We start from the raw sequence: 27,787 nt of genomic DNA, 5'->3' as shown, positions 1-27,787 counted from the left end.
TTCTCACACAGAGGCAGAAAAATATGCCTAGAGTAGGGAAAGAGACATGGGTATGGCCTGCAAGTGACAATATAGGTCAGTCCGAAGCAGCTCTTGGGTCTTATGGAGAACTGCTTCCCTGGTGTTCAAGGGAGATGGTGGACAGGAGAGTGCTGACCACATGTCCTTGGATCCATCCTTCAGGCACTTTCTGGGTGCCAAGTTGTGCTGAGGGTTTGTTAGCGCTAAAATCCCTGTTGGAGAGGTGTTCGTGAAGTTCCATGATGGCCAATGGCCAAGGATTGGGTTTTCAAAGAGATTTTTAGTAGAAATATTGTGTAACGGCCCCAAACTGGCCATCCTTACAAGGACTGGAAGTTGAATGATGTTGTGAACTACACTGTTATTTGCAGAGCAGTTGGACAAATGGATTATTCTTCATGAGCACAGATGGATTTCCTCCGTTATTTTGGTGACATGGATGCTGACACAACAGGTTAGCACATACCTAGCTGCCAAGGACTAGCATTTGTTCCTCTCCGGGTCTTCACTTGAATGGTAGATAGAGTTGTTTGGAGTTAGCAACCTTTTCTTAGTCTCTTAGCTGATTGATTGCTATTTATATAGCTAATTATTTTTTTGCATCAAACACTAAAGGAGCTCAAATACCCCGGTAGATGCAAAATTACTTCTGGCTGAAATGCAATTGGTTTCTCTTTAAGAATAAGCAGAAAAGAGCATTTTATATTGCTACAGCCAGTGCCGATTTCACGAAGTTAAGACGTGATAAATAAAGGTCTGTTAATAGCCGAGGGTCGGGTTTTCTTTATTCCTAGCGCGTTCGTTTGTTAAATTACTCTTAGAGAAAGAAACCAGCGGTTAGCATGTGGGTTTTTTGCGAGGCATTACTTCAAGCCGGAACAGAACTAAGCACCCCCAGTTAGCTGAGCCACAGCCAGATATCCCGAGGTGCAAGAGAGCTTTTTAGGAGAGATCCCTATAGCTATTTGGTTAAAATTCTAGTAAAGGATAAATGCCTCTATTTCAAGTCAGCTTAATTTTCTGTGCTTGTGAGCCACGTTCTGAAAAGGAGAACGTAAAAAAAAAAATAGAATGGGCTCTCTTTTTCCTGCTACATGCCGGTCATTGGATGAGAGCGGTCCCTTCAAAATTCCCTGTTTTCTGCCACCACCACCACGTGTAGGAGGTTCGAGAGGTTATTCATTGCGAGAACACAAGTCAGCCGTAAGCTTGACTCTAATTTGCCTAATAGGTTGCCATTCGCGCGATTTAATACAGTTCTCCAGCAATTTTCCTTTAAACGACAATTTCCTTAATGTGAGAAAAGAAGGCGTGCGGCGGGGAAAAAAAGAAAAAAAAAAAAAGCAGCCCGGCTAGGCGAGCGCCGGGAGAGAAGAAGAGAATAAATACATCGACCACGCAGTCTCAATAAGTGGTAATTTCTGGTGGCCTTTGCTCTTCCCTCGCAGTTTTTTCTTAATTCGCGGCTTCTGTGGAAAATACCGGGGACGGGGGAGGGGGTGAGCCCACGGGAGCGGCAGCGGAGGGACCCCCCCTTGTCAAATCCTTACCTACAGTCCTTTCCCATTTTACGAGGAAGGGCTTCATTCTTCATTGCGGGTTCAGCCCCCTTGATTTCTGTGCGACTTTTGCCTGGGGAAAAAAAAAAAACCCAAACAACCAACCAAACAAAAAACCCCAAACAACCAAATAAAAAAAAAAAAACCCAAACCATAGCAAAGAGCTGCATTTTATGCAGCCCCTTCGTGTTGGTGCCGTTTTCCTTCGCTCTGAATCGGAGGTGACGCCTCGGGAGGTTGTTGCGCTCATGGTTGCGGTGCGGGAAGCCGGAGGGATGCGCCGGAGGGATGCCAAAGTGGTCCAGCGGGCGACCTGCCTCCTCTGGGCGAGTGCCTCTCACCCCCTTACACCCCTCCGCTTTACCCGATTACTTGTTTTGTCCCGGCACAAAGGCAGCCCCAAATAAGTGATTTTCCTGGGATTTTTTTTTTTTTTTTTTTTTTCCCCACCGCCCGTGGCCGCCCGATACCCTGTAGGAACAGCCGCCACCAAACGGGCTGGGGAAAAGCTCGCTCGCCGTGACATACGCCAGGTACGGGTTTTGTCAGGAAAAGTGAAATATTCCGAAGCGATTTGTAATACGGGGGATTGATTTTGATTGCCCGGGGTAGGAACAAAAAGAAGACTGTCTCTGACCATAGGCTGGGGGCCGGCTTTATTTGCCAATATCAATATTTGTGTGGAAAGCTTAAAATATGTTGTTTTTCCAAGAGCTGAAGTTTTAAAAGGGGAGGAGGAGGAGGAGGCCCGTGGATGAAATATTAGCAGCATATCGGTTAACCACTAAGTCCTTTTTTGTATTCATCTGGCCGTTTCTGGTAAGAAGGGCAGAGAGTCTAGAGACGCGGGGATAGATGCTCCTTAATGCAGGCTAGCGTTTCAAAAGCTACAGGCAGCTCTCAGCAAAGGACAAAATAAGGCTGAGACTGTACAGAGCCGGGTGCCGAAAGACCGGAATAAAATTGCTCTGCGGCTTTCAGCATCGCTAAATTACACATTTTTAATCGGATCTAGCACACATCCCTAGCCTTGAAAACCAGCAGTCCCTGTCAAAGCAGCTCAATGCATCCGTTTGTTAGTGCCTCCGACTGGAACAGGGATCTATTTCTTAGCCCCTGTCCCTTCTGTCTCACACCTTCCTTTTGCTTCGTGCTTAGAAACCAGAATGTCGACCCATATTTCATGCCTTAGAAGAAATCAATTCATCTGAGATGACAAGGCAGCCCCCCACACACTCTCCAGGCCCCTCCATACATTCAGAGCCTCGGGGTCGCTCCGGTAATGTAGCCCGTATATTTTCGGAATTGTCCCAATATTAATCAAACTGCCAGCAGGGAAGACGGCGTAACTAGCAGAGGAGAGCTTTTCTTTTGGGTTGCTCGTTTGCAGAGGTGCGCTGATGCTCAGTGCCCTGCGCTCAGCTCTCGGTCGGTTCGCGATGGGAGAGCAAGAAGGGGTCGTTGGTACAAAAAAAAACCCCAAAAAACCCAAACCAACAACAAAAAAAAACCAACAAGAAACCAGCTTTATTTAGTTAGACTTCTACACTTAAAACTCTTAATCAGCTCCTTTGGGGGACACCCCCCCCCCACCCCTTGGAAATAAATTCCCGGGGAGAGGGAGGAGAAGCAAATATTCACCCGTAACATACTGCACAACCTACTAGTGAGCTTTTTCACATTTGGATTCTTCTCCTAAGGCGTCTCTTTCTTTGATCTGAAGAACGGTGTTTGTATTTTGCCTCGCGTGTATCTGTACAATTTGTTGGCAGGGACGGCCGGGGGGGGGGGGGGGGAGAGGATTTGGATTTCAAAGCGCAGCCCGGCTCGGCTCGTTCAGGAGCAGGTTTGTCCCCCAGTAAAGGCTGGAGGGGAGGAAGGGGGGGGGACAAAAACACCTCCCCCAGGAGCCGGGCCAGCTCCGGCTGACGGCAGAGAAAGGCTGTGCCTGTCTTTCCTGTCATCCCCAGTGGAAAGCCGGGTCCTGCTCTTACACCGAGTGCGGAGCAAAAAAAAAAAAAAAAAAAAAAAAAAAAATCGGATCCGAGAAGCATCTTCGGGAGCAGAGCTCTTCTTCCCGACGGTCCCAAACTGGACGGGGCTTTGAGTCGCACGGCCCAACTTTCAAATCCTTTCTAAACTGCATAAAGGGCTACAATAGCAGCCCGATAAAGCGTAGATTAAATTCTTGTAGGATTTGTTTTTATAGCACATATGTAAGTAGGATTCATTATAATTTGAACTAGATCAAGATAAGAGATTAATGCTTTTATAGAGCATCTCTGCTGAGATTTCCTACGGGGCTAAGATTAAATCCACACACTAAATATTATCTCATTCCATTTTGTGTTGAAAGAAACGTTAGACGGTCCAAGAAGAGTCATTACGTGTTGCAAGAAGAAAATTGTCGAGGTTCGTCCAGCTCTGACAGCAATCCCGCTTTCCTAACGGGCGGAGGGGGACGGGGAACCCCTTCACCAGTTCCATGCCTTCGAGCCCCATGAAAACCCTCATTTTACCCGTGCAGGTGCCATAGGGGAAACCTCCCGAGCAGCTGAGGTCCTGTCAAAGCGCCAAACTGCAGGACCCGGGAATTGCTTGCTGTCGGTAACGTTTTGGCTGCTTTGGGGACAAAACCTGGGAGCGTCTGAGCCTCCAGTCCGGCTGGGAAAGGCTCCAGGCTCGGCCCCGCCGTCGTGGGAAGCGACACATCCCTCTCCCTCTGCGAGATGTGCGGGGATCAACGGGCTCGTCCTCTGCCCACGCAGAATTAACGTGAAATTCCCGAGGGGAAGAGTAGGCGATTTGCTCCTACGCTTTCCCTTCTCGCTGAAAATACCGAGCCCAGGTTTTGGGTAAAGTCACTCCAACCAACCTCAATTAAACACTTCCCCTCCGAGCGGAAAATCTGAAGGCTACCCACCTACAGCAGAACCGATTTTTGTTTGTTTTCTTACGTGAACCAAAACTGCCCTGTAGGAAGAAAGTTCGTTCAGCGGGGCTTGGATCGGGACCTTTTTGCAGCCTGGCTGCGGAGCCTTGAAGCACAATCGTTACTTTCAGGCATTTAGGATAGTCGTGCTTAACATACTTAAAAAAAAAAAAAAAAAAAAAAAAAGTCTAACGGCCCCCAAAACTCAACACTGAGATGTATTGCACTTTTTTTTTTTTTTTTTTTTTTTTTGCTGGCAGTTAAGAATACTTCACATGATTCTTCTCACAAACAGGATGTCTGGAAAATTCTAACTCAGCCAAGCTAGATTTTGAATGTGTAATTTGCAATTTGCCACATTCCGCTGGCAGGGAGGGAGATGGGGAGCGAGTCTTTTTACACCTTCTTTCTCCTCCGCAGCTCAGGTCCGTCGTTCCCAGGACGGGCACTGGGATGCTGGTCGCTCGGAGGGTCCGACCTCATGCAGTCAGATCTCTGGCTCTGAACGTGAAATGAGCCGCTAGGTAAAGCCTAGAAAGAAAACTAGAAGCCTCCTGGAAATGCTGAACCATTTGAGCACCTGTTTTTCGAGCCAGCCGGCTCTGTTCGTATTTCACGGACCCTCCTTCCCCCCGCGGCTGCTGGGGTACTCCAGCCCACTCAAGGAGAAGCATGGCTCCCCTTCGTCCCCCCGGGGAACCCCCAGCTCTCAGCCGCACCGCTTCCCCTTCCATTTTCCCGGATAACTGGAGCGTGTGTGGACGTGGAAGGAAGCGAACGATGTCCCCCCAAATTCGTTTAGCCCAGTCCCAGGTAGCGCCGATGTCTTCCCATGCCGTCCCTAAATGAATTTCGTGGTGTAACTTTTCTGAAGGGAAGTTTTGGTGTAAAATGGGTGAAAAGAAGAATCTTGTACTGTGTCCCGACGTCCACCGTTAAAAAAACGATGTTAGGAACGGGGAGGAGGGACGGGGGGGCTGGGGATTCCCGGGCGTTTGGAAGGGAGATGCTCGCCCGTACCGCCGCCCTTCTCGCTTTATTTAAACCAACGCAAAAACTCTTGAGGAGACCCCTCCAACAGGCGGTAGCACCGTTTCTCCTGGGCCGGGGACCCCAGTAACCACCACTCTGCCCAGTCCAGGGCTGGCTGGTTCGAACCGTGCGGGTCCCCCCCCTCTTTGCTGTTCCTCACCGCGTTCGTTCCTCGGCAGCGAGCCGCTCGCCATGTACCGCGGCATCCTCATTCCTGCGCTCGGGGTCGTAACTTCGGAGCTCAGGAAGAGGAGGAATGCGAGGGCGGGGGGGGAGGAAGGCAGCCCGTCTTCCTCGCAGGAGGGTGCCGAGGCCGGGGATCCCCCGTGGGGTGAGCGGCCGGTTTATCTCCCGGGACAAGGCTTCCCCCCGAGGAACTCTTACGGACTTGCGGGGGCGAGCTCCTTCACACCACCTCTGGCCACGAAACGTCTCGCCATCACACGTAACACCCTTCCACAGAAGGTTTAGGAGATACTCCATCTCTGGAAACACAGCGGCACATCTGCGAGCAGCTCTTAATAACCGGGCTGCCTGGCGGAGGGAAGCGGTCCCTGAAGAAAGATGCTTTTCAAAGCTGTCTCACCTCAGCACGGGATTTTTTTAATTTTTTTTTTTTTTTTTTTCCCCCCCTTTGCCGCCTTCTCCCCCGGGATCTGTCCAACCCCTTTTAAATGGTTTTAGCCCGCTGAAGTCAGCTTTCTGTTTTCAAGCTTTTAAGGAGAACGAATGCCATACGTGGCGCCAATTCTCCCCTAGGTTACATCTCTCCTTCCCTTTGAAGTCAGCTGGGTTGCACAGAGGTAAATGAGAGCAGAATTTGGCCCCTGGAGCTAACAATGATGTGGAACCGCTCTGATTTTTATTTCTTTCTTTCTTTATTTTCCAGGGGGAGGAGGGGCGGATTTTAAGATCCGGTTATAATTTGTGTCGCGCTCTATTTTTAATACTCAGATATTGGAAGCGCGCGTAGAAATCACGGCGCTCGTCTCGCCGGGGAGCGCTTTGCAAAGCCGGGGCCGGGAGCGAGAGGACTCCCCCCCCCGGGGGGAAGATGCTTTTTTTTTTGAATTATTTTATTTTATTTTTTTTAATTTCTCAGCGGAGCGGGACGGCAGGGAGTGGTGGGCGACACACGACAGAGCACAGAGGACTGGGCAGCCTGTCCCCAGCCTGGTCCCCAGGACACGCGTGTCCCCGCGGGCGGGCACCCACGCTTCCTACGGCCCCTCTAGAAAAAACCCCGCTGCTGCTCCTGGGAGCTCTTGGGTTTTGTTACGGGGACACTGCCTTGTCCTCGGCTCCCCTGCAGTTTAATAGCTGCCTTTAAAGAGGGACATTTATTGGGATAAAAGTGGATTGCAGCCTGCAACGACGTTGCATGTGTCTTTCATTTAAAAGACACCGAGAGCTCCTTTTTTTTTTTTTTTTTCCCCTTTTTTTTTTCCCTCCCCCAAGGCATTTAGTGCTTTTAAGGCATAGTTATAAACAAGCTGCCGAAACGCCAGCACACGGCGATGCGGGCGGTGAGCAGGGGGGGAGCAGGGAGAGGGGCTATTTCCCCGGGTCTGGAGCAGTTCCCCCGGGCTCCGCGTCCCCCCCCGCAGCCGCAGGCTGGTGTGGGAAGCAGGTTGTACTGGAGGCAATGGGGACGGAGCTGGGGAGGTGGTGGGGAAGGGCAGGTTGTGGCTGTGGGGTGATGCCCGCAGCTACTCGGCTGGAGCTGAAAGAAGCATCCCTGGCTTAGCTGCCCCTTTCTGCGGGAAAAACAGCAAAGTAGAGACGAGCTGAAGAAGGAGGGGAGCTGCTCGCCGGGAAATAACGCTGGACCTGAACTGGCCTTCTCTTCACCTTTGGCTGGGTTCACAGGAAAGGTCTCCGAGAGGCTCAGCAGTCCCGGCTGGCCATCACTGCACCTATACTTCAACCGCTCATTAAAGCTTCACTTCTTCTCCCCCCACATGGGGGAAGGGCCCACGGAACTGCTTTCCAAAATAGCCTTAATAGAACAGACAAGCTCGGGCCCACGATGCTGAAATACTGATCTGAAGTGATTGCAGACTCGCTTTTACTTCACTCCAACGGGAAGCAGGGAGCAACCCTTTTCCATAATTGGGGCCTTTTCTAAATAATTCCCTATCTCTCTCTTGCCTGTGTTTTAAATCCCGTCTATGTGTGAAAGGACCAAGGAATTCAACACTTCAAAGCTCACACTTTGGGTGAAAACCACCCGCTTTTTCAATATCCATAGGAATGCATGTATATATGGCTCGTTTCTTTTTCTTTTTATTAGCTAAGACTCTGTTTTAATACTTTCATTTAGAAACTGTATTTTTTTTTCAAGTCGGTTTCAGGAGATTTGAAATAAAGGACCCGTTTTAACCGCTTTGCGCGCGCACACACACACACGCACGCACGCAGAGGCAGACTGGAGGTCTGTTTGATACAGCCAAATTCTCTTTTAGGCTGGTTTCTGATGTGAGAGATTCCTAGTTTTAAGTTCCTCTATTTTCCATTCCCTCTACACAAACAACCGCCTATAATATTTCTTCTTTCTCTCTTTAACTCTAGGACCTAACTTCTGAGCTGTTTAATAAAGAAGGAACACCGGTTCTTAATTTTACAGCTTCAGAGAACAGGACTGCAGCTACCGAGGTATCAGTCAAATTGATTAAAGAAGATCCTTTACTCGAGGGTATGTGCCCCTGAAATTACCTCGCTCTAAGCCTCTCGGGGAGCTGGGGGGAGCGGGAGGAAAGCGAGGGATTACTCTCTTTCCAGGATCCCCGGAGAAATGGGAATAGGTTGCAGAGGGGAAACGTCCTTTTCGTGTGTCCTCCCTTCCTCCCTGTCTCCCCTCACCCTCCTCGCCCGCTGGCGTGTGTCTGTCTGTCTGAAACGGATCTGTCTGTCGAAAATGGGCCTGGAACTCCCTCCTGTGTTGGGATTAGGTCTTGGGGGACCTGGGGTGGAGTTACACTGCTTGCCTATTTTCATATTCATTAGAAATGGGAGGTTGCATAAGGAGCCCTGCTGAGCTTCAAGATATAAGAGCAACTTCGGGTTCCCCCTCTCAAGACAAGACAAATCAAAGGCTCGGAGGCAAACCAGCTCCCTGAGCTCCGAACGCCTTTCCCTCCCGCCCTCCTTCCTTCCCTCCCATCCTCTCCCTCCCTCCCCTGCTCACAGTCCGGCCTCTGTCTAGGGAAGAGGCTCTCAAGCAGCCTTAGATGATTATGGATTTTCTGAGCGAGAAGTTTGCCCTGAAGAGCCAGCCGAGCAAGAACAGTGACTTTTACATGGGAGCAGGAGGCACTTTGGAGCACGTTATGGAAACTTTGGACAATGAGTCCTTTTATAGCAAAACGTCAGGCACCAAATGCGTGCAGGCCTTCAACCCTCTGCAAAGGGCTGAGCATCATGTGAGGCTGGAGAGGACGTCGCCCTGCCAGGACAGCAACGGTGAGTCGCCGTCCCGGCGTTACTCTCGCTTTGCCCTCCCTGCAGACGGAGAGGGCAGGCCTGGCCTTCTCCCGCCCGCCCCGGGGACACCGAAGGCGCCTGCCCGGCCTTCGCTTGCTGGCACGCGAGGGGCAGTAGGAAATAATTGTGGTAACGGCGATGATGGCGATGATGATGATAGTACCGGGAGAAGGCGACCGCCTCCTTCGAAGCGCTCCTTTCCTCCCACCGCCGCCCCTCCGCCCAAGGCGGGGGACGCGGAATGCGCAGCGCCGAGCACCCCGGCTCAACCGGGGAGGCTGGGGGGGGACTGGACGGGACGGGGGACGGACAGACCGGCGGGGCGGCTGCCGAGGGGGGGGGGCTCGGCCCCGCTCCCCGTCCCGCTCCCCGTCCGGCCGCGGCGTTTTCACGCGGGGAACTGCCGGGAAAAGGCAGCGGCCGGTGTCGGAGGTTCCGCTCCGGGGTGGGAAGGGGAGGTGGGTGGGTGAACCCCGGCTCCGTGGAAGAACCCCCCCCCCCGCGAGGACGGCTGCGTGGGTTGTGGGTTTGGTTCTTTTTTTTTTCTTTTCCTCCGTTGTGGTAGTGAATAACGCGTGAGAGGGATTCTCCCGCTGACCGAAAACGACTTCGGTAATTCCAACGACAGCCTCACACGCTGTTTTCGCCTAGCTGATCGGCAAGGAGAACGGGGAATGCTTTCTTTTCGAAACTTTTAAAATCTTCCCCATTATTCCAACAGGATGTAAATCACGGATAGAAAAAAAAAAATTCAAAAAATATTTGCCTAGCAGGATCGGAAAACGTGGTTAAGATCAGCTGCAATAGCGAGACTAACAATATCTTACATTTTTTTACTTCATCTAGGCACTGAAGTACTTTTCTGAGAACATCCTTTTTGTGTGAAACAGTTTGTAAGGAACAATGACAGATTTCTGCAAGTGCAACTTAAAAAAACCTACAGAAAATTGATTTATACATTGAAGTTTTTCTTAATTAGCTCTTTTAATGTGTGCCTTGGGGGCTTTGGGGCATTTCCTATCTGTGTATGTGTTGATAGTAAGTATTTAAAAATTGTGTTTGGTTAAAATCAGCTCGGACTGAAAGAAAAGAAATTACTGAGAATGTGAGAAAATCCCAAAGCAAGCTTCTCACCGTATGTTACATGCCATCTTTGTAGATTTTAATTTCATTAGATTTTTACATTTTTTTTTGCCTGTTTCTGAGGCGGGGGGGGGGGGGAGAAAAAAAGCCTTTTTGAATCCGGTAAAGTATCGCATGACTTTTTCAGTGATGTGAGACATGTAAAAATAGAAAAAAAAATAGGATATGTTTTCATTTCTTATTAAGAAGCTACAGAGGAATATTTCTTATCTCTACCACTCAGATTTTACCTAAAGACAAATAGTTCCTGCAATCCTTATACAAAGTATATGAAACGATCTCTTCTAATAAGTTAACATTTTGCAGAAACTCTCTGCATTTTGTAACCATAACAAACTTAATTGGAAACAATTCCACTTTACAAATCCAAGAGAAGGTATATGGAATCTCTTGAGTTTGTAAAGTGAAGTTAATTTTCGGTTTCATTTGCTTCTCGATTTGTCAGTTTGCAGCTATTTTGTTTACTTTACAGTTATTTTGTATTTTCATAGAAATGGAGTTTTTTATATCTGCTTCCAAGTTTAAAGGCGCATTTGTCCATAGCTTTATGCCACTTATCTTATACGAAAATCTGTTTTGGGCTAAGATTCCTTATCTGTGCAACCCTAGTTGAAGCTGATTTCATGGATTATTAACTACTTTAGTGGCAGACTGAAAATATTCAAGTACTCTCATGCAGCCTCCTTACACCGAAAGATTTCAGATTATATTTTCAGATACGATTCTCAGTTAAAATTCAGTGCGACTTAGTACTTTTACTCTGTCTGTAGTTAATATTACAGATCCCTCTTCCACGCTCTCGTGTAGAAACACGCAGCCAAATAGAATCGGGTTCCCTGCGAAACTGTTTTATGTGAACTCTTGAATCTGAAGCCCCCCCGTTTAACCAGTTCTTTCCCTCCCCCACCTTGTGTCCAGTGAACTATGGGATTACTAAAGTGGAAGGACAGCCTCTTCACACAGAGCTGAGCAGGCCCATGGACAATTGCAACAACCTCAGGATGTCTCCGGTGAAAGGGATGCAGGAGAAGGGGGAACTGGATGAACTTGGTGATAAGTGTGACAGCAATGTCTCCAGCAGTAAGAAGAGGAGACACAGAACAACGTTCACCAGTTTGCAGCTGGAGGAACTGGAGAAAGTATTCCAGAAAACTCACTACCCCGATGTCTATGTAAGAGAACAGCTAGCTCTGAGAACAGAGCTCACTGAGGCCAGAGTCCAGGTAGGAACCAAACTTCAGCATTTCCATCACGAGTTCTGCATTGTAGGAACTGGTAAACGACACTCTCGGGGATTGTACAAAAGCCCATAAAGCTAAAGTAAATGGCTCGGTTTGCTTGATTTCTTTATGGATATGAGCTGTTATGCTGCAGTACTAAAATAACTTGTTATTTTTTCAAATCGCTTGTGTTGCTGTTCTAGAAACTTGTTTAAAGGATGAGAAAACAACATCAATAGTAAAGCAGTCTTGATGTCTGGTAGTCCTTTTTTACTGTCAGAATTCCAGGCAGGGAATACGTAAAGCGTTACACGTAAAGATCCCATTAAAGAAATGTGTTGCATGTAGTTTAGACTGATGACGATGCAGAACTCGGACGCAGAGGATTCTAGTGCGTGTTACGGCATGAAAAGTACAATCTAAAAAGTAATCAAATTCCTTGTTTCCACCCAAAGAGTATGCAGCGAAACTGCACATACAAAAATGTGTATAAATATATATATGTGTGTGTGTGTGTGTGTGTGTGTGTGTGTGTGTTTGTGTCTGTGTAGAGCAAGGACATAATCCTTTCATCTCTGTTGTATGGAATGAGCTTAATAATCACAAAATTGGGAAGTACATTTGCTGGTTTTTAAACTTGCATTACTTATGGTTAATGTTATTCTAATTTTTGGAACGAAACAGACTGTTGACCACTTAGTGCAGTATTTGAGTATCTTAACTGCGTACAAAGTTGATTCATTCAGTATGTGCTCGAACAGTAATCTCAACAATATTTATGGCTTTGGATGCGCAATGGTGAGAAAAGAATCTAAATATCCAGGAAATGCAGCCCTTCCCCCATTTAGAGATCTTCCCTTAGAAAAGGGTGTGAGCTGCCTTTTGCAAGTTTATTCTATTTTTAGAGATCTTCCCCGTTCTGGTAATACTCACCATTTCAATTTAGGGAATAGCAGTCCTGTCGATTCTTACAGACTGGGATTAATTTTTTTAATTTAGTGACTCGAATATGATAACAACTTCACAACTTGTAATTAAACACATACTAACACATGCGTATAAAGAAATAGACGTCAGTGCACATGCACACAGCTGAAATTAAACCAGGATCACTTTCAGAAACGAACTCAGCTAATTAATTTTATAAAGAAGTGTTCTTTTCATGTCTATTCAACCAGACAGCATATTCACTGTTGTCATCGGAAAACAGAGTCCCAAATCGTGTGTCAGTTACATCGATACGACATCAGTGATGCCGATGGAATTTAGTTCAGTGGCTTTTAACCCTTCAGGCTCTGTGCAATCCCTCTCCCTCTGAATTTGGTACAGTTTTCCAAGTATGAATTCCATTCATTACGATTTAGTCTTGACTTTAAAAAAAAAGCTTGCATAATGTTAAAACACTATGCTTACAGTTGCATAATCCTGGAATAATGAGAACTACTCCAAGAATAAATTAGTAGTCAGAACAGCGAGGGGAGAATTGGGCTAAAATGTGTCAACTGGCTTTTTATCACACACTTTTCTAAGTTTTAGAAGCTTCGTATGGTAAAGGTATTAACATTAAGAAAGTAAATGTAAAAACATATATGTCTGCCCCAGACTTTCACAGAATATCTATTTCTATTTTATTTAAACACGTTCTCCCCTTTCTTAAAAGATAACCGATCTTTGCATTTCTCATACGCTAAATATGAAAGGAAATGGTGATCATTTTTATCCAGAGTAGCAACAGTATTCCATCACAAGATTAAGCAATTTAAAAGGCCTTACATCATTAGAGGCAGCATCTGGCAATTCAAGGATAACAAGCAGCAGATTTTTACATTGCTTTGTGGAGGCAAATGGTTACTTTATCTCTGCCAAGAGTCAGTTTCTAGTAAAGTGATGTAAACAGAAATATTTTGGGGGATTGTCAAAAGAAAAAATGTGTGCTTTTTTTCTTGTTTAGTTACTATAAATTCAAGCAAATTGTTTGATTTAGTTTAGCAGAGTGATCAGCTGGATACCTTACCCACATTTCCCTTCACCGCCATTTCATCAACATCCAATTTAATATTTGTCCTGCATACATGCAGAGGGCGCCAACCTGAACCTAATTTATCTAAGTTGTTCTCTTTCCTGCTGCATGTCAGTGAAGTAATTGGCACCCATTTTAAGGAGACTGTCAAGGTCTTTTTTCAATGAAAGAGCCTCATGACCACATTCCCTTAGTGTGTTCAGGAGAATTTTTTTTTTTTTCCCCTTTTCTTTTCTTTTTGTTGAACCTCAGGCATCATAAATAATACAAATTGACCCACAAGGTCCCTAACAATATATACTCAGCAGTTACGTGCATGGGCCTTGCTTTGATTGCTGAGTACATTTTAAAAGACTGCACATACTAAATTTGCAACAAGTCCTTGGGAATTAAAATGAGAAAAAGTATGCCCTGGTTGCTTAAGCAGCATCAAAAGACATTTGAGTTCTCCAAAGAGCAAGGCAAAAACTGAATTATAAAACAAACAGCGCTATTTTAAATATCCCACCATCAAGGATCAGAAAATATCCCTCAAAATGGGATTCACAGGCAGTGTCTGTATAAAAAAACCCCAAACTATTCATGTATGTATCTAACCAAATGGATTCACGATCCATTTAGCCAGAAGACTAATCAATGGCATTGTATCCATGAAAAAAAAAAAAAAAAGGTTCTGTTAGTAGCGTGACTTCTTTAAAAAGAGTTGGAATGAGTTTGCTCATAGCTGAACAATAAAGAGTTAGTTGGATAATATTACTTTTATAACGGAACAGTTACTTTTCTTAGCAATCCCTTTAATTCATCAGGATAAGTCTTAGCCAGTCCAAACTAAACTGTTTGAAAGAAAAATATTTTTTTGAAGACCACAGGACGACGACAGATATCAGTCACAGCAAGAAATGTGCATATAATAGGTTTTGAGATAACACCTGACACTCAAAATATTACAGAACAGTCCAAAGGTTATTTAAGCATAGGGAAAACAGCTTTTAGTTGACAAGAAGGCATTGTTTCAGGTCTAAATTATTTCATAGTCTAAATGTAAAGTGCCATTCTTTAGTTTTCCATTGTCAGAAACAGGTATCACCTAACACAAATGTGAAAAAAAAAGTCACAATAGTTTTAAAACTGTCTGTGATCTCATGACTTTTTATTATCTTCCTGCTCTGTTAGTCTTCCTTATAGAAACCTTTTCTGCAGTGCAAACTACTGTCCTGGCGCCAGCTTTTCTTGCCTTTTCATCGCTGCACTTGATAAAGATTAGGTACACCTCTAGGAGGCAGATCATAGGTAGGCATGTCAAGTCAGTGGGCATGTGAAATTAAGAGAAAGTTTCTTTACAATTTGATTTGCTGCTACTTGGTGATTTTCCTGTATGGAACTGAACTCTGTCAAAATTAGCACTGCCTGACAGACTGATCTTTCCTCTGTTTGTTTGGTTGGTTTTTTTTGAGACACTAGAAACACTAGAAAGGAAATAATATATGCTTTTAAAATGGCCAGAAATAACTTAAGCAGGTCTGACATTGACAAGATTGAAACTGCAAAAAATTCATCCTCAGGCAGAGAACTTCCCTTTTTTAGATAAACAGAAATTTTCAAAGCTACTGTCCAAAATCTCTTGGCTTTTTTCCTAAAACTCTTTGCACAGTATGTAATTGAGTTTACCTTGATGATTGTTTCCTCATATACTATAGGTTTGGTTCCAGAATCGAAGAGCAAAATGGAGGAAAAGAGAACGCTATGGTCAGATCCAGCAAGCTAAGAGCCATTTTGCTGCCACCTATGATATATCTGTTCTTCCAAGGACTGACAGCTACCCTCAGGTATGGTAAAGACCAAGGAGTACTTTGGTTCTACATTCACCTTCTCTGCCATCCTTAGGCACACATGAGCACAGAAGATGCACGAAGACTTTCCTGTGTTTAGCTTTCTGTGTTCTTTAGACACGTCAACAGGACCTGCCACTGTGAACAACAGTTCTGACACCCAATATGAATAATTAACTCTTAAAATACAAGTATTTTTTAAACAACCATCTTAGGAGCTGCAGAGTTTTGCATAGGTTATGTACTGAAAATGGCTGGCAATATGGTTGTGCAGCTAAGTGTTTTCTGCACATAAAAATTATGTGGGGGTTGGAATCACTTTTAGGTCCATACACAAATTCTGGATGAAGTCTAGACCCATTGAGATTGACAGGAATGATGGAATTTTGACCACAATAAGGTCAGGATTTCCCTTCTGGGATATTTATATTCACAGGCACAACTGTTTTAACAGCTCTGGTCTTGCATGCTTTGGTAAGATGAGGCATAAACTATGTGATCTCTAGGCAACTTCCTTCTGATGCATTAAACACGCACCAGTTCTTTACGGGTCATTGAATACAAGTAGTCTTCTACTAGCATGAAACCATATTATGGCCACGTACAATCACAATTGAATGTATATGGCTAGGAGAGGTAAGCAGAGAAACAAGAAAGTTCTCTCAGACAGTAGTAGTTTAATTTATTTTTTTCTTTTCCAGTGGTCCATTAGTATATAGTAAGGTATACTGTTTAATAAGATCATAATCTTCTGTCTCTGTTCTCCAGTCCTTTGGTTTACTGCCTTGCTTCACTCTCTGCTATTGTTTTTCTGCTTGCTTGTTTTAGTACATTGAATACTTTTATTCTGAAGCCATTGTTTTTCACGTCTCTAGCTTCCCATTGCTTTTACCACAAAATTAAAAAAAAAAAAAAAAGCGCCATACAAAGCAAAAATCTTGTCTGGGTCCCTGTGGTAGAGTCCTTCCACTGCTGGTGTCCTGGTGCTCTTCTAGTTCACCAGGTAGTAGGGTCTCTGCCAGCCTTAAGAATATACTCATATTCTATGTGGGCTTGCTTTGGTCATGCTCTACATTGGCTGAATGTGATTAGCTTAGGACCAGAGGCCTCGGGCCCGGGTGTCATCTACCCAACTTAAAGTGTTTTTACTTCTGAGGAGGTCCCATGTTGCTAGGTTTGGTGCCTGGGCCGGAGCTGGTTTGTGTTCCAGGCAGCTCAGAACACGGGCACAACCATTTCAGACCTGGTGGCACTTACAAGTCTGTTTTTATTTTATTTTATTTTGTATGTTAGCCCAAATTATATCAGAAACCACTGCATGATACAGTTTAAGTAGGAGGGAACAATACTTGCTTGAGACCTACCTAGGTGAAGGTGTGCAAAAAGACCTTAAGCGCTCCTAGGCAGATTCACAAAGACATGGATGCGCAGTCACTCACAGATCTCACTCAAGGTGTTCAAGTATCTTTTGGTACTGACTTATCTATAGCATCACAACACATGATACAAGGAACAGTACTTAAGCTTTGGGCTTTCTATCCCTGACTCAATTATCTAGACTAAATTTTGTGTCTCCAAGCTCATCTTGTATTTTTGGTAGGACTTAATCTAGAAATTTTCCCAACTGACAGAATTTTCATTTGCGTAAGATAATGGAATAATGCAAGGCATTGGTAAGCACTTAAAATGGTTGTCCTAAAATTAATGTTTTTAAAAAAGAAACACTTTTGAATTAGATGATAATATCAACGATAAAATTCTAAACCCAATGAAATATCTATTTTGTACTTTCAGATTGTTAAAAAGATGAGTGAATTCACTGCATTTCTATTTACATACTTGTTAAAAAACATCTTTCCTAGGCTGACGATACAGTTAACTAAGTTTCAGCCTGGCAAAATTTTTTATCCTTAATTTATAAGTTCTTAAAAACAGGAGATTGAAATGGAAATGTTGGTACCGTAATCTTAAATAAAGCATCTCTAAAATGTGTAGAAGTATAAAATGTATACTCATTCATAAACATAAATATAAAGTACTCACTTATAACCACAGACTAACACACTGCAGGTAAACAGGCACAAACACATAATTGAGTCTGGTCACCTGCACGACAAAATTGTGTTGTACTGTACTATACTTTAGGAACAGGAGCAAGGAGCTCAACTAAGGTGTGAGTCCACTTTACGTTGGCTACTTCACTTAAGTGCTTGCATGCGTGGTTTGGCTACATGATAAAAACAAGGCAGCTTACTCCTCGGTGAAGAAGGTGGCTACTTTGCTGTATACTGGAATACGAATAGGTGTGCAGGCAGTTATCACAGAACAGTCAGTGCAAGTTCCTGTTCTTGCTAACCTCATGATAATTCTTCATAGTTTCACATTCTTAAATCCTAACCATCAGTAAAACCATGTCAGTATCATATACATAATAGTTCCAGTGAGAATGCTTGAGACAATGAAAATCCATATTAAAACCACAATGACCACTAACATCACTACATTCAAGTCTTTTGAACTAGATGTCCATTTATAAGTGCCTCACTTATGGAAAATAAATATACAGTAGATGACTTGCTATATACTCATCAATCTATCCCACAGTTCATGCAGAAAGAGGTATTTAAAATTGTTATCTGCATGTTTGGTTTCAGTGTTGTAGATTGATTCCCAGACAGTTCCATTGTTTCAGTGTAGTTAATGCAAGAAAAGAAATCAAATACACATTTTTCCCTTTTCTTTTCCTTTTTTTTCCCCTCCTTCCCCCTGCTCCTCCCCATGTACAAGCACTCTTATTGTGACACTGACATAAGTAAATATTAGACAAGCTTTGCCATACTTTTGAGTAAATAGTTTTTCTTGGGGTTGTGGAACACAGATCACTAGAGCTTATTTATGAAGCCTTTATTAACACGGGGGAAAACAGACTCTCTGTCGCTGGCAAAAATATAGGATGAATGTTGAAAAAGGATGAAATCAAGCTGAGATATTTACTGCTGTGTGGCAGAAGGAACAGGACCAAATGTGAATTTCTGGTGTGCATTATATGAATTTGCAGTCTGAAGATTTCTGGTTTGAGCCCCACCACGGCTATGTTCACAAAACAGACATCCCACTTGCATTCCAGCAGAAACATCAGTCTCCTCTGCAGTCAACAGAGGGTGTGGAGACCCCTGCTTAGTCTCTTTGCCAATTATCTTCATCGAGTACAAATTAAGAACATGATGCTGCTACATGTTGTGTGACTGTATAAACCTGAAAGGTTTTCCTGTGAGGAAATGATCTTTTCAAATAATTTCAGATAGAAGGTTGGCTCTGAATCAGAGAATGGTTGGGGTTGGAAGGGACCTCTGGAGGTGGTCTGGTCCAACTCCCATTTCTATAACCCAGCCTAATTTTGCTATTAAATTACACAATTTAGGTTTTTTTTTTTCCCCTAGATCTTAATTGTTTGCTTTGCTAATTCAGCCTAACCTTAATTATTTTTACAGTATGTTGACTTTAGGTGTTGCTTATTGTGCAAAATAGTTGCTTGGCTGGCTGCCAAGAAGTTCAGCATCTCCTGAACTGTCCAAATTCTGCACACATACATCTTCCATTAATTATACTGGCAACACCTGAATTGCAGAGGAGGACAGTTAGTACAACATTCCAGGACAATCATCTGTTATTCACATGTTTTTTCGAGGCTTTAACTTTAAAAATGCCACAGCGTTGTTTCCACTGAGATGAAATATTTAACTTTTGACAACATTATGCTGGAAATCAGATTTTTCTAGGAAGATGTTATATATAGTACTTTTTGTTCATTTTGGTAAAAGGTTTCAGTTTCATTAGTTTCAGTATTTAAGCTTCAAGTTCCTCTTGCAGATGCAACACATTGTGGTCTAAGTCATCTTAAGTGCACTCAGAAAACAATTCACTGGTTAAAACTCTTGTCCCAGACACTTTGAGCCTCATTAGCTAGCAATATTCTGCTGATGGTGTGGAAGCTAAGAGGCAGCATCCTAACATCAGTGGGAAAACGAATGCAGATTCACTTCATGGGGACGGTTACTTCAACTCATCTGAGTAAATGTTATTAAACAAGCAGTACTTGATTTAGTCACCTAAACACAGTGTCTAGTGTTATTAAAGATGTTTTGGGATATCTGAGACACTGTTACCGTGCTGATGAACAGAACTTAAAAGAAGGATGCATCCTTCAGAGGAGGCAGTTGGTGGTCAGATAAATATTAGACATTTGTGTTTAGGAAACTTAATCAGAAGGCCTTCTATGCCAGAGATGGGTTCCCTTTAAAGTTGGTGAAAATCTGGTCAATTAAGTTTTCTCTTCCTAAAGCATAAGGTATAAAATAGGTAAGATGATCTCTAATCAGCTGCAGACATCTATAGTTATCTTAGATGGTTCTATATATTATGCGTTGGGAGAGGAACAAGAAAAAGGTTGCTTAGCCTTGCTCTTCTCTTACCTTACTGGTCTTTACTTGACTACTTTTACTGTCCTGTGCCTAGTGAGAAGGCTAAAGTTACAAAGGGTACTTGACCTTGTCAGATTTAATGTTTAAGTACGAGAAGTGGCAAGGGACCAAAAAACCTGAGACAAAATTTCATTTTTATCTCCTCATTTACACACACGAGAGTGAAATTTGATCAAAAGCCTACAGTATTATCACACAGCTTTCCCTGTATGAGTTAAATTTATAAAGATGTTGTCTTTATAAATGTAAGTGCATCAATATGTAAATAAACATGAAACCGAATCCTTGAAAAGCAGATATAAGGGGCAACATTCTTCCCTTACCTAGGCTCTTTTCATACTTTGCATCTTTTCTTCTTGCTTGCTCTTTGAGTCTAGTCCATTTGCTGTCATTGTTCTAAGTTCTTTTGAAAGGGTTTATCCTGTCACACCATTATACCTTCCCTCTTACTATCACATGTGAAACGGATTGTTTGCTTCTCTTATTTACTTGAAAATGCAGGCAAGAGTTGGATAGGACTGAATTATTTTTATTTTTTTTTTTTTTGTGGAAAAACCCAGCCTAGTGCAGGTGGGAATCCTGAGGAGACAAAAGCCTTTCAAAGGTATGGGAACTGGAGTGATACAGAAGGTATAGAAAGAAGGTTGAAATCTCAAAAATAGAAGGAAGAGGCTGAAGTTTACATTCCATCCACCAGACTGATAAATCAAATGAAATACGTTGAACAGCACGGTATCACATGATTTGTTTTGGCAATCAAAGAGTGTAGAAGTGGTATCAGTATACATGTGTTATGTACTAAGTCCTTGGATCATCATTACAGTTCTGCTCTAGCCTTAGTACATATGGGTAATTCTCATTAGCAATAATCAAAGTTACATGCTCCAATTAAATCTTTCATATGGCATATATTAGACACCACATGTTATATGACTTAAAAATTCTTTTAACTGTAGTAGACATATAAATGACAGTTAATCACAATAGTTCATTAAGGCTATGGGTACACTGATTAAGTAGGAGTAGATGTGGTAGACATATCTGAGCTAGCTTCAAAGAAGTTTTATCATCTACTCATGCTGTCTGGCTGTGACAGCACGGAGCTCAGGCTGGGCCACCACCTGGATGGTATGTTGCTTGCTGCATATGTGCTGACTGTTGCACTGCTGTGGCTGATCTTCCAAGAGTAACACTTCTAATCTTTTTGGGTGGTGTCTGTTCCACACAAAGTAGTTTGTGCACTGCGCTTTTATTTTTTCTTGGTTCTAAACCATCACTGCATGTGGTCCTCCTCGCAGTTGCAACATTCGGTTTGTTGCCTATTTTCTTTGTTTTTTTATGAAACGTGTATTTCTTTAAGTGTGTGAGTGACTTTAGCTGGGGCTTAATTGTAAGGCAAATCCATTGTTTTCTGAGATAGAAACTTCTTTTTAATAGTATTTTTCAAAGTATGAAATTTTGTCATTAACTGTATCATAGACATGAAATATAATTACTTCTTATCGTAACTGGCCCTGAGACTGCAGCAGGGAGAAGTTACAATTTATCTACAAAACATCCCGTACAAGAATGAAAGCTTGATGACTTCTCAAATCCTGCATTTTTTTGTACCTTAGCAAACTTGTTAAGCATGGAATCAAATGAAGAGGTTTTTATTTTGTTCACCATATGTGAGGTCTAAATGTGGACTGAACAGGTCTATCACATATTTCAGAGCTGTGGCATTAAGCCTCTCGCTACCAAGGGCCAACGTGCATCTTATGGACATAGCTGAAAATGGTGTGCTGCAGCTCTCTCGTATGTACCTGAACCCAATACAGTACAGATGATCTTCACATGTTCATTAGGTCCAACAGCTCCTATAAAATGATCACAAATTACACCAAGAAGTATTCTGTCTAGATATAAAGGAAAAAATACAATGAGAGTGGTAAAGCCTTGGAACAAGTTGCTCATAGAAGTTACTAAATCTCTGTAGTTGGAGCTACTCAAAACCTGGCTGGATAGGGCTTGAGTAACCTGATCTAAATTCAAAGTTAGCTGTGAGCAAGCATTTGGAATAATAATCCCAGAGGTCCTTTTCAGTTTAAATTGTTCTGAGAAGCTATGAATCTGCAAACTCGGGAAGTACAGGCAAACCTCTGCCGATACTTTGGATGTTCTTAAGAGGCCCCCAGAAAAAAAAGTACTGTGGCAAGTGACAGGCCAAATTAATTGTGCTGATGGACTAGGAACAGCCTACAGATCACGAGTTGTAAACTAGCAGCTATTGCATTTAATCTGCCTAAAGTAGCTCCTTGTGCAAGCACAGGTTTCATGTTTTCTGGCAGTGGAAGGATTGTTGCTTCACACAAAGAGAGGAGTGACAAAAATGTAGCAAACCAGTCTCTTTGACATTCACGTGCTTTCTATAATTACGTAAATTCTTAACTGTTCAGTTAGTGCCACTGTTGTCTGCTTTGCAATGCCCAGGAACATCCCGAAAACAGAGTCAATGTGTAGTTTCTAATTACCTACTAGAGTTATTATAATAACATATAAAATAACATAACATATATTATGTAATAACAACAACAATAACTTACTACTTCATCTCTAGAGATCTTAAAAGAGATTAACATTGTGTTTCCCCTGTGAAGCACTACACCACACATCCACTGAAACAGAAGCTGTGTGCTCATACGCATCTCTGTTGGAAAGAGACTCCAGTCTGGGTGGGCAGGTGACTCAAATAGCATGAGTCAAGACATTTGGTGATGGGAGGACCAAAGCTGGGTAAGTGATAGTAAAACTCTCAGAAAATTTGGAAAATTTGGAGATTTGAGTTTATGTGATTTCTCTAGGTGCTGTGTAAGGAGGCTGAAGCTCCAGGAGCTTGACATTTTAACAGAAAAAAAGCAATGACACCAAGTGGGATGACCAATTACCTTAGCTAATTTTCCTCTGCAGTGTCAAGCAGAAGGTCATATGCTTAGGAAATGATATCATAACCATGTTAACAACCATAACTCTCCAGTTATGTTCTTGTCACAGCTATGAAATCCTATTTCTTTTTTTCTATCGGGAAGGGTGTGTGTGTGTGTGTGTGTATAAAACATACAGTAGGTAAATATATTGAAGGGCTCTGGTAATTTCATGGTAACCACAAGAGCAAAGCTCAAGTTGTTTGTGATGTTAACAGAAACCAGAGATGTGCTGTATGTATAGCCTCATTCACAGCCTCTGAATTGCCTTTTATATAGTTCATGGATCACACAAGAGTTTAAGAGGAAAAATATTTTCTTTAAATTCATGTACATAATGTCCCTTTTCCTTCCAACATACCAGAAGAAGGTCTGATAATTTTGATGTATTGTAAAACATTATTTATTTTTAATACAGGAATACCTTCTGCACCTAAATTTCACTACAAGATATTTATGTTGTAAATCTTTGCTAAGAAATGAAAATCTAATCTCAAAAGTGAAGTCACTCAACCAACTAAAATGAATAGAAAATTGATATGACTGAAACATTCTTTTGAAAAGCATAACTGTCTCATGAGAGAAGACATAAAGCTTTCCTAGCATCTTGTGGCATTTCTGAAGTTAAGTTTACTAATTTGGATTCCTTCCTCTAAGGAAGAAACCTAGGGCACCCCTTTGAAAGTTTTAGGAATGAATAGCTTGTTCACATATTTCTTTAAGAAGACATTGGTATATTTTAGGATTTGCAGCTGAATTCTTTTCTCATTTACACCTGTGCAATCTCACTGAAGTTAAATTGAAAGAGATTTGTCTAGGATAAAAATATCTGGAAAATTGGTGGTACTAAACTTAGTTTACTGCAAACCAAGCTACTAGAAATATGGAAGGAAAGAGTGATTTTGTGATACCTCCAGACCACATAGGTTATTGGGCACTTTCAAACTGAGCCTCTGAACCTTTTGAAGTCTTCGCATCACAACTATTAAAGGCAAATTCATGCGTGTTCCTATTTAAACTGATTTTGGGGGAAAATCCTTCCCATAATTATATCTGTGCAGCCTGGCAGACTGCAGCATTTGCCGTAGTGTTTCTTGGAAAGAAATCTTAGCAAGTCAGATAAATGAGACTTTGTCACATGTGAATTAGCCTTGGAGATGATGAGCTCCTCCAGAAGTAGGTCCTGTATTAGATGCTGCATAGATGAACCAGTCTGTCCCTGGGCAAATTCATCCTGTTGTGAAGGTTCTGAGACTAACCATCTGGCCTGGAAATACCATTAAAAAGAATGGGGTTCTGTATGAGTGTGTTTGAAATTTTTTTTTTTTTCTGGATTCTTTTTTAGCTGTATCAGCTCCCTGTTTCAATTCAGTAGAGTTATACCAGCAAAAGGAACTGAAATGGAACAGTGTGGAAATAGGAATGGGTGACTTGTTTTGTAGGAAGAAAGGGAAAGAAAACCCCAACAGTTGCTTAATCTGTCACTGCTGCTGCAAGAAACATACATGTAACCATGAAATACAAGGAAGTACAATTAAAAGTTTCTAATGTTCCTGAACAAAAAAAACCCAACGATTTTTGTACAGATGAGCGGGTTTCTGATTTTCCCAGTTCATGATTAAGACAGAATGTGTGCAGCTTGGGCTTTCAAGCAAAGTGGAGATATTCTCTGGATCTTATAGGCTTTCAGCTGCTATCTTCTTTACTACTCTCACATGCTATGTGGCTCCAAACTCCTCAAGCCTGAGAAGGCAGTAAGCCTTGTGAGTCTTAGTGGATGACTCCCCAGTTGCTGTACACTTAACTACCACACCTTCCAGCTCTTTCAGGGTCCCTCGTTTCCGTCATGGCATATTCTGTAAATCTGTACTAGGATCTGAGAAACCTTCCAGGCAATAGGACACTCGGGAATCCCTGAATCCTGAGCTGTAAGAGGTGTACTGCTCTCTTTGGGAATGTTCTGTGTGGTTGAAAGCGACAAACTTGTAAGCAAGACAGTGGTTCACACAGGTCCAGATAAGATACATCCTTTAATCCCCAGAAAAACCACCTGGTCTCTGAAGATCAAAAAAAAAGTTTGTCTAATTTTAAGTCAAAACTGGCTCAGGTGGGTTAATTAAGGAGTAATAGGGCAGCTGAGTGAGGATCATGTCAAGCTGCAGAGGGTTTCCATGGGCTGACGTTTGAGAGACTTCTAAAAACTGCTGAAGGGAGGAGGGCAGGATGGGAACCGGCAAGTTCCGAAACTCTCACTAGAGTCTCTTTCCTCCTGTAGATCTCAGGAGGCCCACCAGAAGGAGGAAAAATCCCCGATATCCTTCCCCAGACACCTTATTCACTTCATTACCTCTCAGCAGACCACCTAAGATATGCAGGAGCAGATGCCCGAGGTGTGCCCAGCTGGGTGCGCGGGTGTGGGAAGGCAACCCACGTGCGTGGGTGTGGAAGTGTGTGTGCGCCTGTACACACGCACGTCTGTGTGAACAAGGAGCTGGGCAGACCAAGAGTTTGGGGAGACGCGCTGCTGCCGTGACTTTTCCCCAGCCTTCTGCGGGAAATCAAAATGGAGCATTTACTGGTTCTTTTTTGCTGCTGGAATTGCCAAGGAGACGGAATTAGTTTGTCGGCTCCTGATGACTCCTGCTAATACGACTTTTCAAAATGTTAACTTTTAAAATAAGACTCTCTCTCATCCTTGCTATCTGCACTAGATCTCAGCTAGATGAGTTCAGTGAACTCATAATTTATCTCTTTAGCTTGGTGGTGGTTTGGTGGGTATGTGTTGTTGCAAAGTAACAGGACAATGGGAAAAAAACAACTCGGCTTTAGAAACATGTTTTTATTCTCTGTGTGTGTATGTGTGTCTGTCATAATTCATTACTTCCCCTGACCTCTACTTTGGCAGAAAAAAAATGACTCAGCTAGAGAGATAACCTACATATCTTAAAGCCAAAATTCCTTTGTCTATGGATTTGGAACGTGAAAGCAAAATTAAGTTTGAAGTGGGAATTCACTTTATAGCGCTAACCGAAGAGTAATTGCAATTATACATATAGCAGAGAACAAAGACATGTGGGCTCAGTCCCAGCGCATCACAGCAATGATATACTGAACAGACAACAGATTTTTAGGATGAAGACAAATTTAGCAAAGTAAAACAAAAAGAAAAGGGTATAGTTACTGGCTGAGAAGTTCTGTACTGTGAATGAGGGCTACAAATGTCTTGTTTCATATCTGTACATTTAAAAAAAAAGTCATCATCCAGGAAAGAGTTATAAGTAAAAGTGGAGAAGAAATATAAAGCTGTATATTGTATAATGGTGCGTGCAAGTGAGAAATGACCGAGGAAGTTAGAGTATGTCAGAAATTATATCCATATAGTACTGATAGATACAGAGTAGAGAGTTTAAACAGACAGAAGGACAGCTGCTGAGTGTGAAATTTGGTTGAAGCAAAGTGAATAGAGCAGGAACGAAAGAATGCACAGTCTGAGATAATGACAGGAGCTGACTTGTGCTAGGCCTTGAAAATCTTTCCATCTGTTCATCTAGTAACAAAGAAGTGAAAAATACCTATCCATAAATAGCATCTATAGATAGACGATAGGGGAAGGCCTGAGACTCAGAATGAAGCTTGAAGTGACTGCCAAGTATAGAAGGCATTACACATCAAAGCTTGAATACGTGGTTACTCCAGATCTTCAGCAGACATTGCTGGTAACCACAAAGTTTGTGTCCTAGTCTGTCATGCAACGTTTTCCAGGGACACACAGTGCAGCCAGTTAAGACTGAGAGCTGAAACAGTAATGCCTCCAAGTATAATTTTGTCTAAAAACATCACAAAAAGAAATTTTATCTTAAGACCATCTTTGAAACAACTTTAGGAAAATCTCTTGAATGTATGATCAACCATGCCTGTATTTTATGGATTCATTTGTTTTAAAGTAATTATGCAAGGCTTCTCAAGATTTAATTTTGCAAATACTTGCTGGGCTTTGCCGCTTGAGAAATCGTGGTTTGTTTTGTTCACCCTTTTATACTGTTTCCTACCGTTACAGTAAGAAAGAAGTCTGATGAGGAGAAGCTTTTATGGTGAAAACAGCTATGATATTGTACACTCTTTTGACACCTTTTCTTTGTGCGCTTCCACTAATTTTACTGACTGGCTGGGCTGATGGCATCCTGAGGTTCAATGGTAAACACTCAGGGTAGAACCACAGAGCAAATGGATGACAGAGCAAGGAATATGATTCAGCAGCCCTTGCTCTTAAGTGAATGATCCAGTATTTTGACTCATGTTAATATCTTCATGGTATTTTCTAATAGGATTGCAGAGAACTAGTTAAGCACTTGCTGCTTGTTTTAGGGGAGAAGTAATAATGGATGTGTTAAATAAAGCAAACCAAGCATTGCAGAAAACAAAAGATGAACTATTTAAATTTAATCTTATTCATTTTATACGTTCCAGATTCAGAACAATCTGTGGGCAGGGAATGCGGCTAGCGGTTCCGTGGTTACCTCCTGCATGCTGCCGCGAGATACGTCCTCCTGTATGACACCTTATTCCCATTCACCGCGGACAGATTCTGGCTACACAGGCTTCTCAAACCACCAGAATCAGTTCAGCCACGTGCCCCTCAATAATTTTTTCACTGACTCTTTACTTTCTGGGGCAACCAATGGACATGCTTTTGAAACCAAGCCGGAGTTTGAAAGGAGGTCCTCCAGCATTGCAGTTCTACGGATGAAAGCCAAAGAGCATGCTGCCAATATTTCCTGGGCCATGTAATATAGCAGTACCCTTTCTTCATTTCCTTTTTTTTTTTAAATAGCAAACTGAAAACATTTTTATTTCCCATATTTAAAGGACACAACAATAAGCTGCTGTGTGTGGAATGCTAGAAATCACAATATACACGATGTCTGCTTAAACAAATGCAATATAATATTTAACAATAAAACAAGAATAAACCAAATAGATTTACCATGCATCAAGCTCAACAAGCCCTCTTTGTTTTGGTTTTTATATAGAAATATGTCTTGTTGTACCGGTTGATGAAATATGATTATAGAACCCACAAAAAAGAATAAAACTATTAAGCAAA

General features: G+C 42.6%; 1 protein-coding gene across 2 annotated transcripts; it reads left to right on the top strand.

Annotated features, from left to right (window-relative positions):
* The first annotated feature begins 2,030 nt into the window (after positions 1–2,030).
* ALX1 (ALX homeobox 1) lies at positions 2,031–27,787 on the top strand. Of its 2 annotated transcripts, XM_030003195.2 has the most exons (6): positions 2,031–2,113; positions 8,116–8,239; positions 8,734–9,006; positions 11,089–11,393; positions 15,108–15,236; positions 27,151–27,711. In XM_030003195.2, the coding sequence occupies exons 3-6, from the start codon at positions 8,775–8,777 to the stop codon at positions 27,469–27,471; spliced, it is 987 nt and encodes a 328-aa protein (XP_029859055.1). In that variant the 5' UTR covers positions 2,031–2,113; positions 8,116–8,239; positions 8,734–8,774; the 3' UTR covers positions 27,472–27,711. The 2 variants fall into 2 exon arrangements, with proteins under 2 accessions (XP_029859055.1, XP_029859054.1); XM_030003194.2 differs by lacking the exons at positions 2,031–2,113; positions 8,116–8,239 and having other exon boundaries at positions 8,574–9,006; positions 27,151–27,787.

Source organism: Aquila chrysaetos, chromosome 26, assembly GCF_900496995.4.
Source record: "Aquila chrysaetos chrysaetos chromosome 26, bAquChr1.4, whole genome shotgun sequence".
NCBI lineage: Eukaryota > Metazoa > Chordata > Aves > Accipitriformes > Accipitridae > Aquila > Aquila chrysaetos.
The sequence above is the reverse complement of the archived record's forward strand: the minus strand, read 5'-3'. Positions and strand labels throughout refer to the sequence as shown.

Excerpts from the sequence above, each read along its gene's own strand:
- ALX1 (XM_030003194.2), top strand. The coding sequence starts at position 8,775 with ATGATTATGGATTTTCTGAGCGAGAAGTTTGCCCTGAAGAGCCAGCCG. Across the intron at positions 9,007-11,088 it reads GCCCTGCCAGGACAGCAACG|TGAACTATGGGATTACTAAA; the intron begins GTGAGTCGCCGT and ends CCTTGTGTCCAG. Across the intron at positions 15,237-27,150 it reads GGACTGACAGCTACCCTCAG|ATTCAGAACAATCTGTGGGC; the intron begins GTATGGTAAAGA and ends TATACGTTCCAG.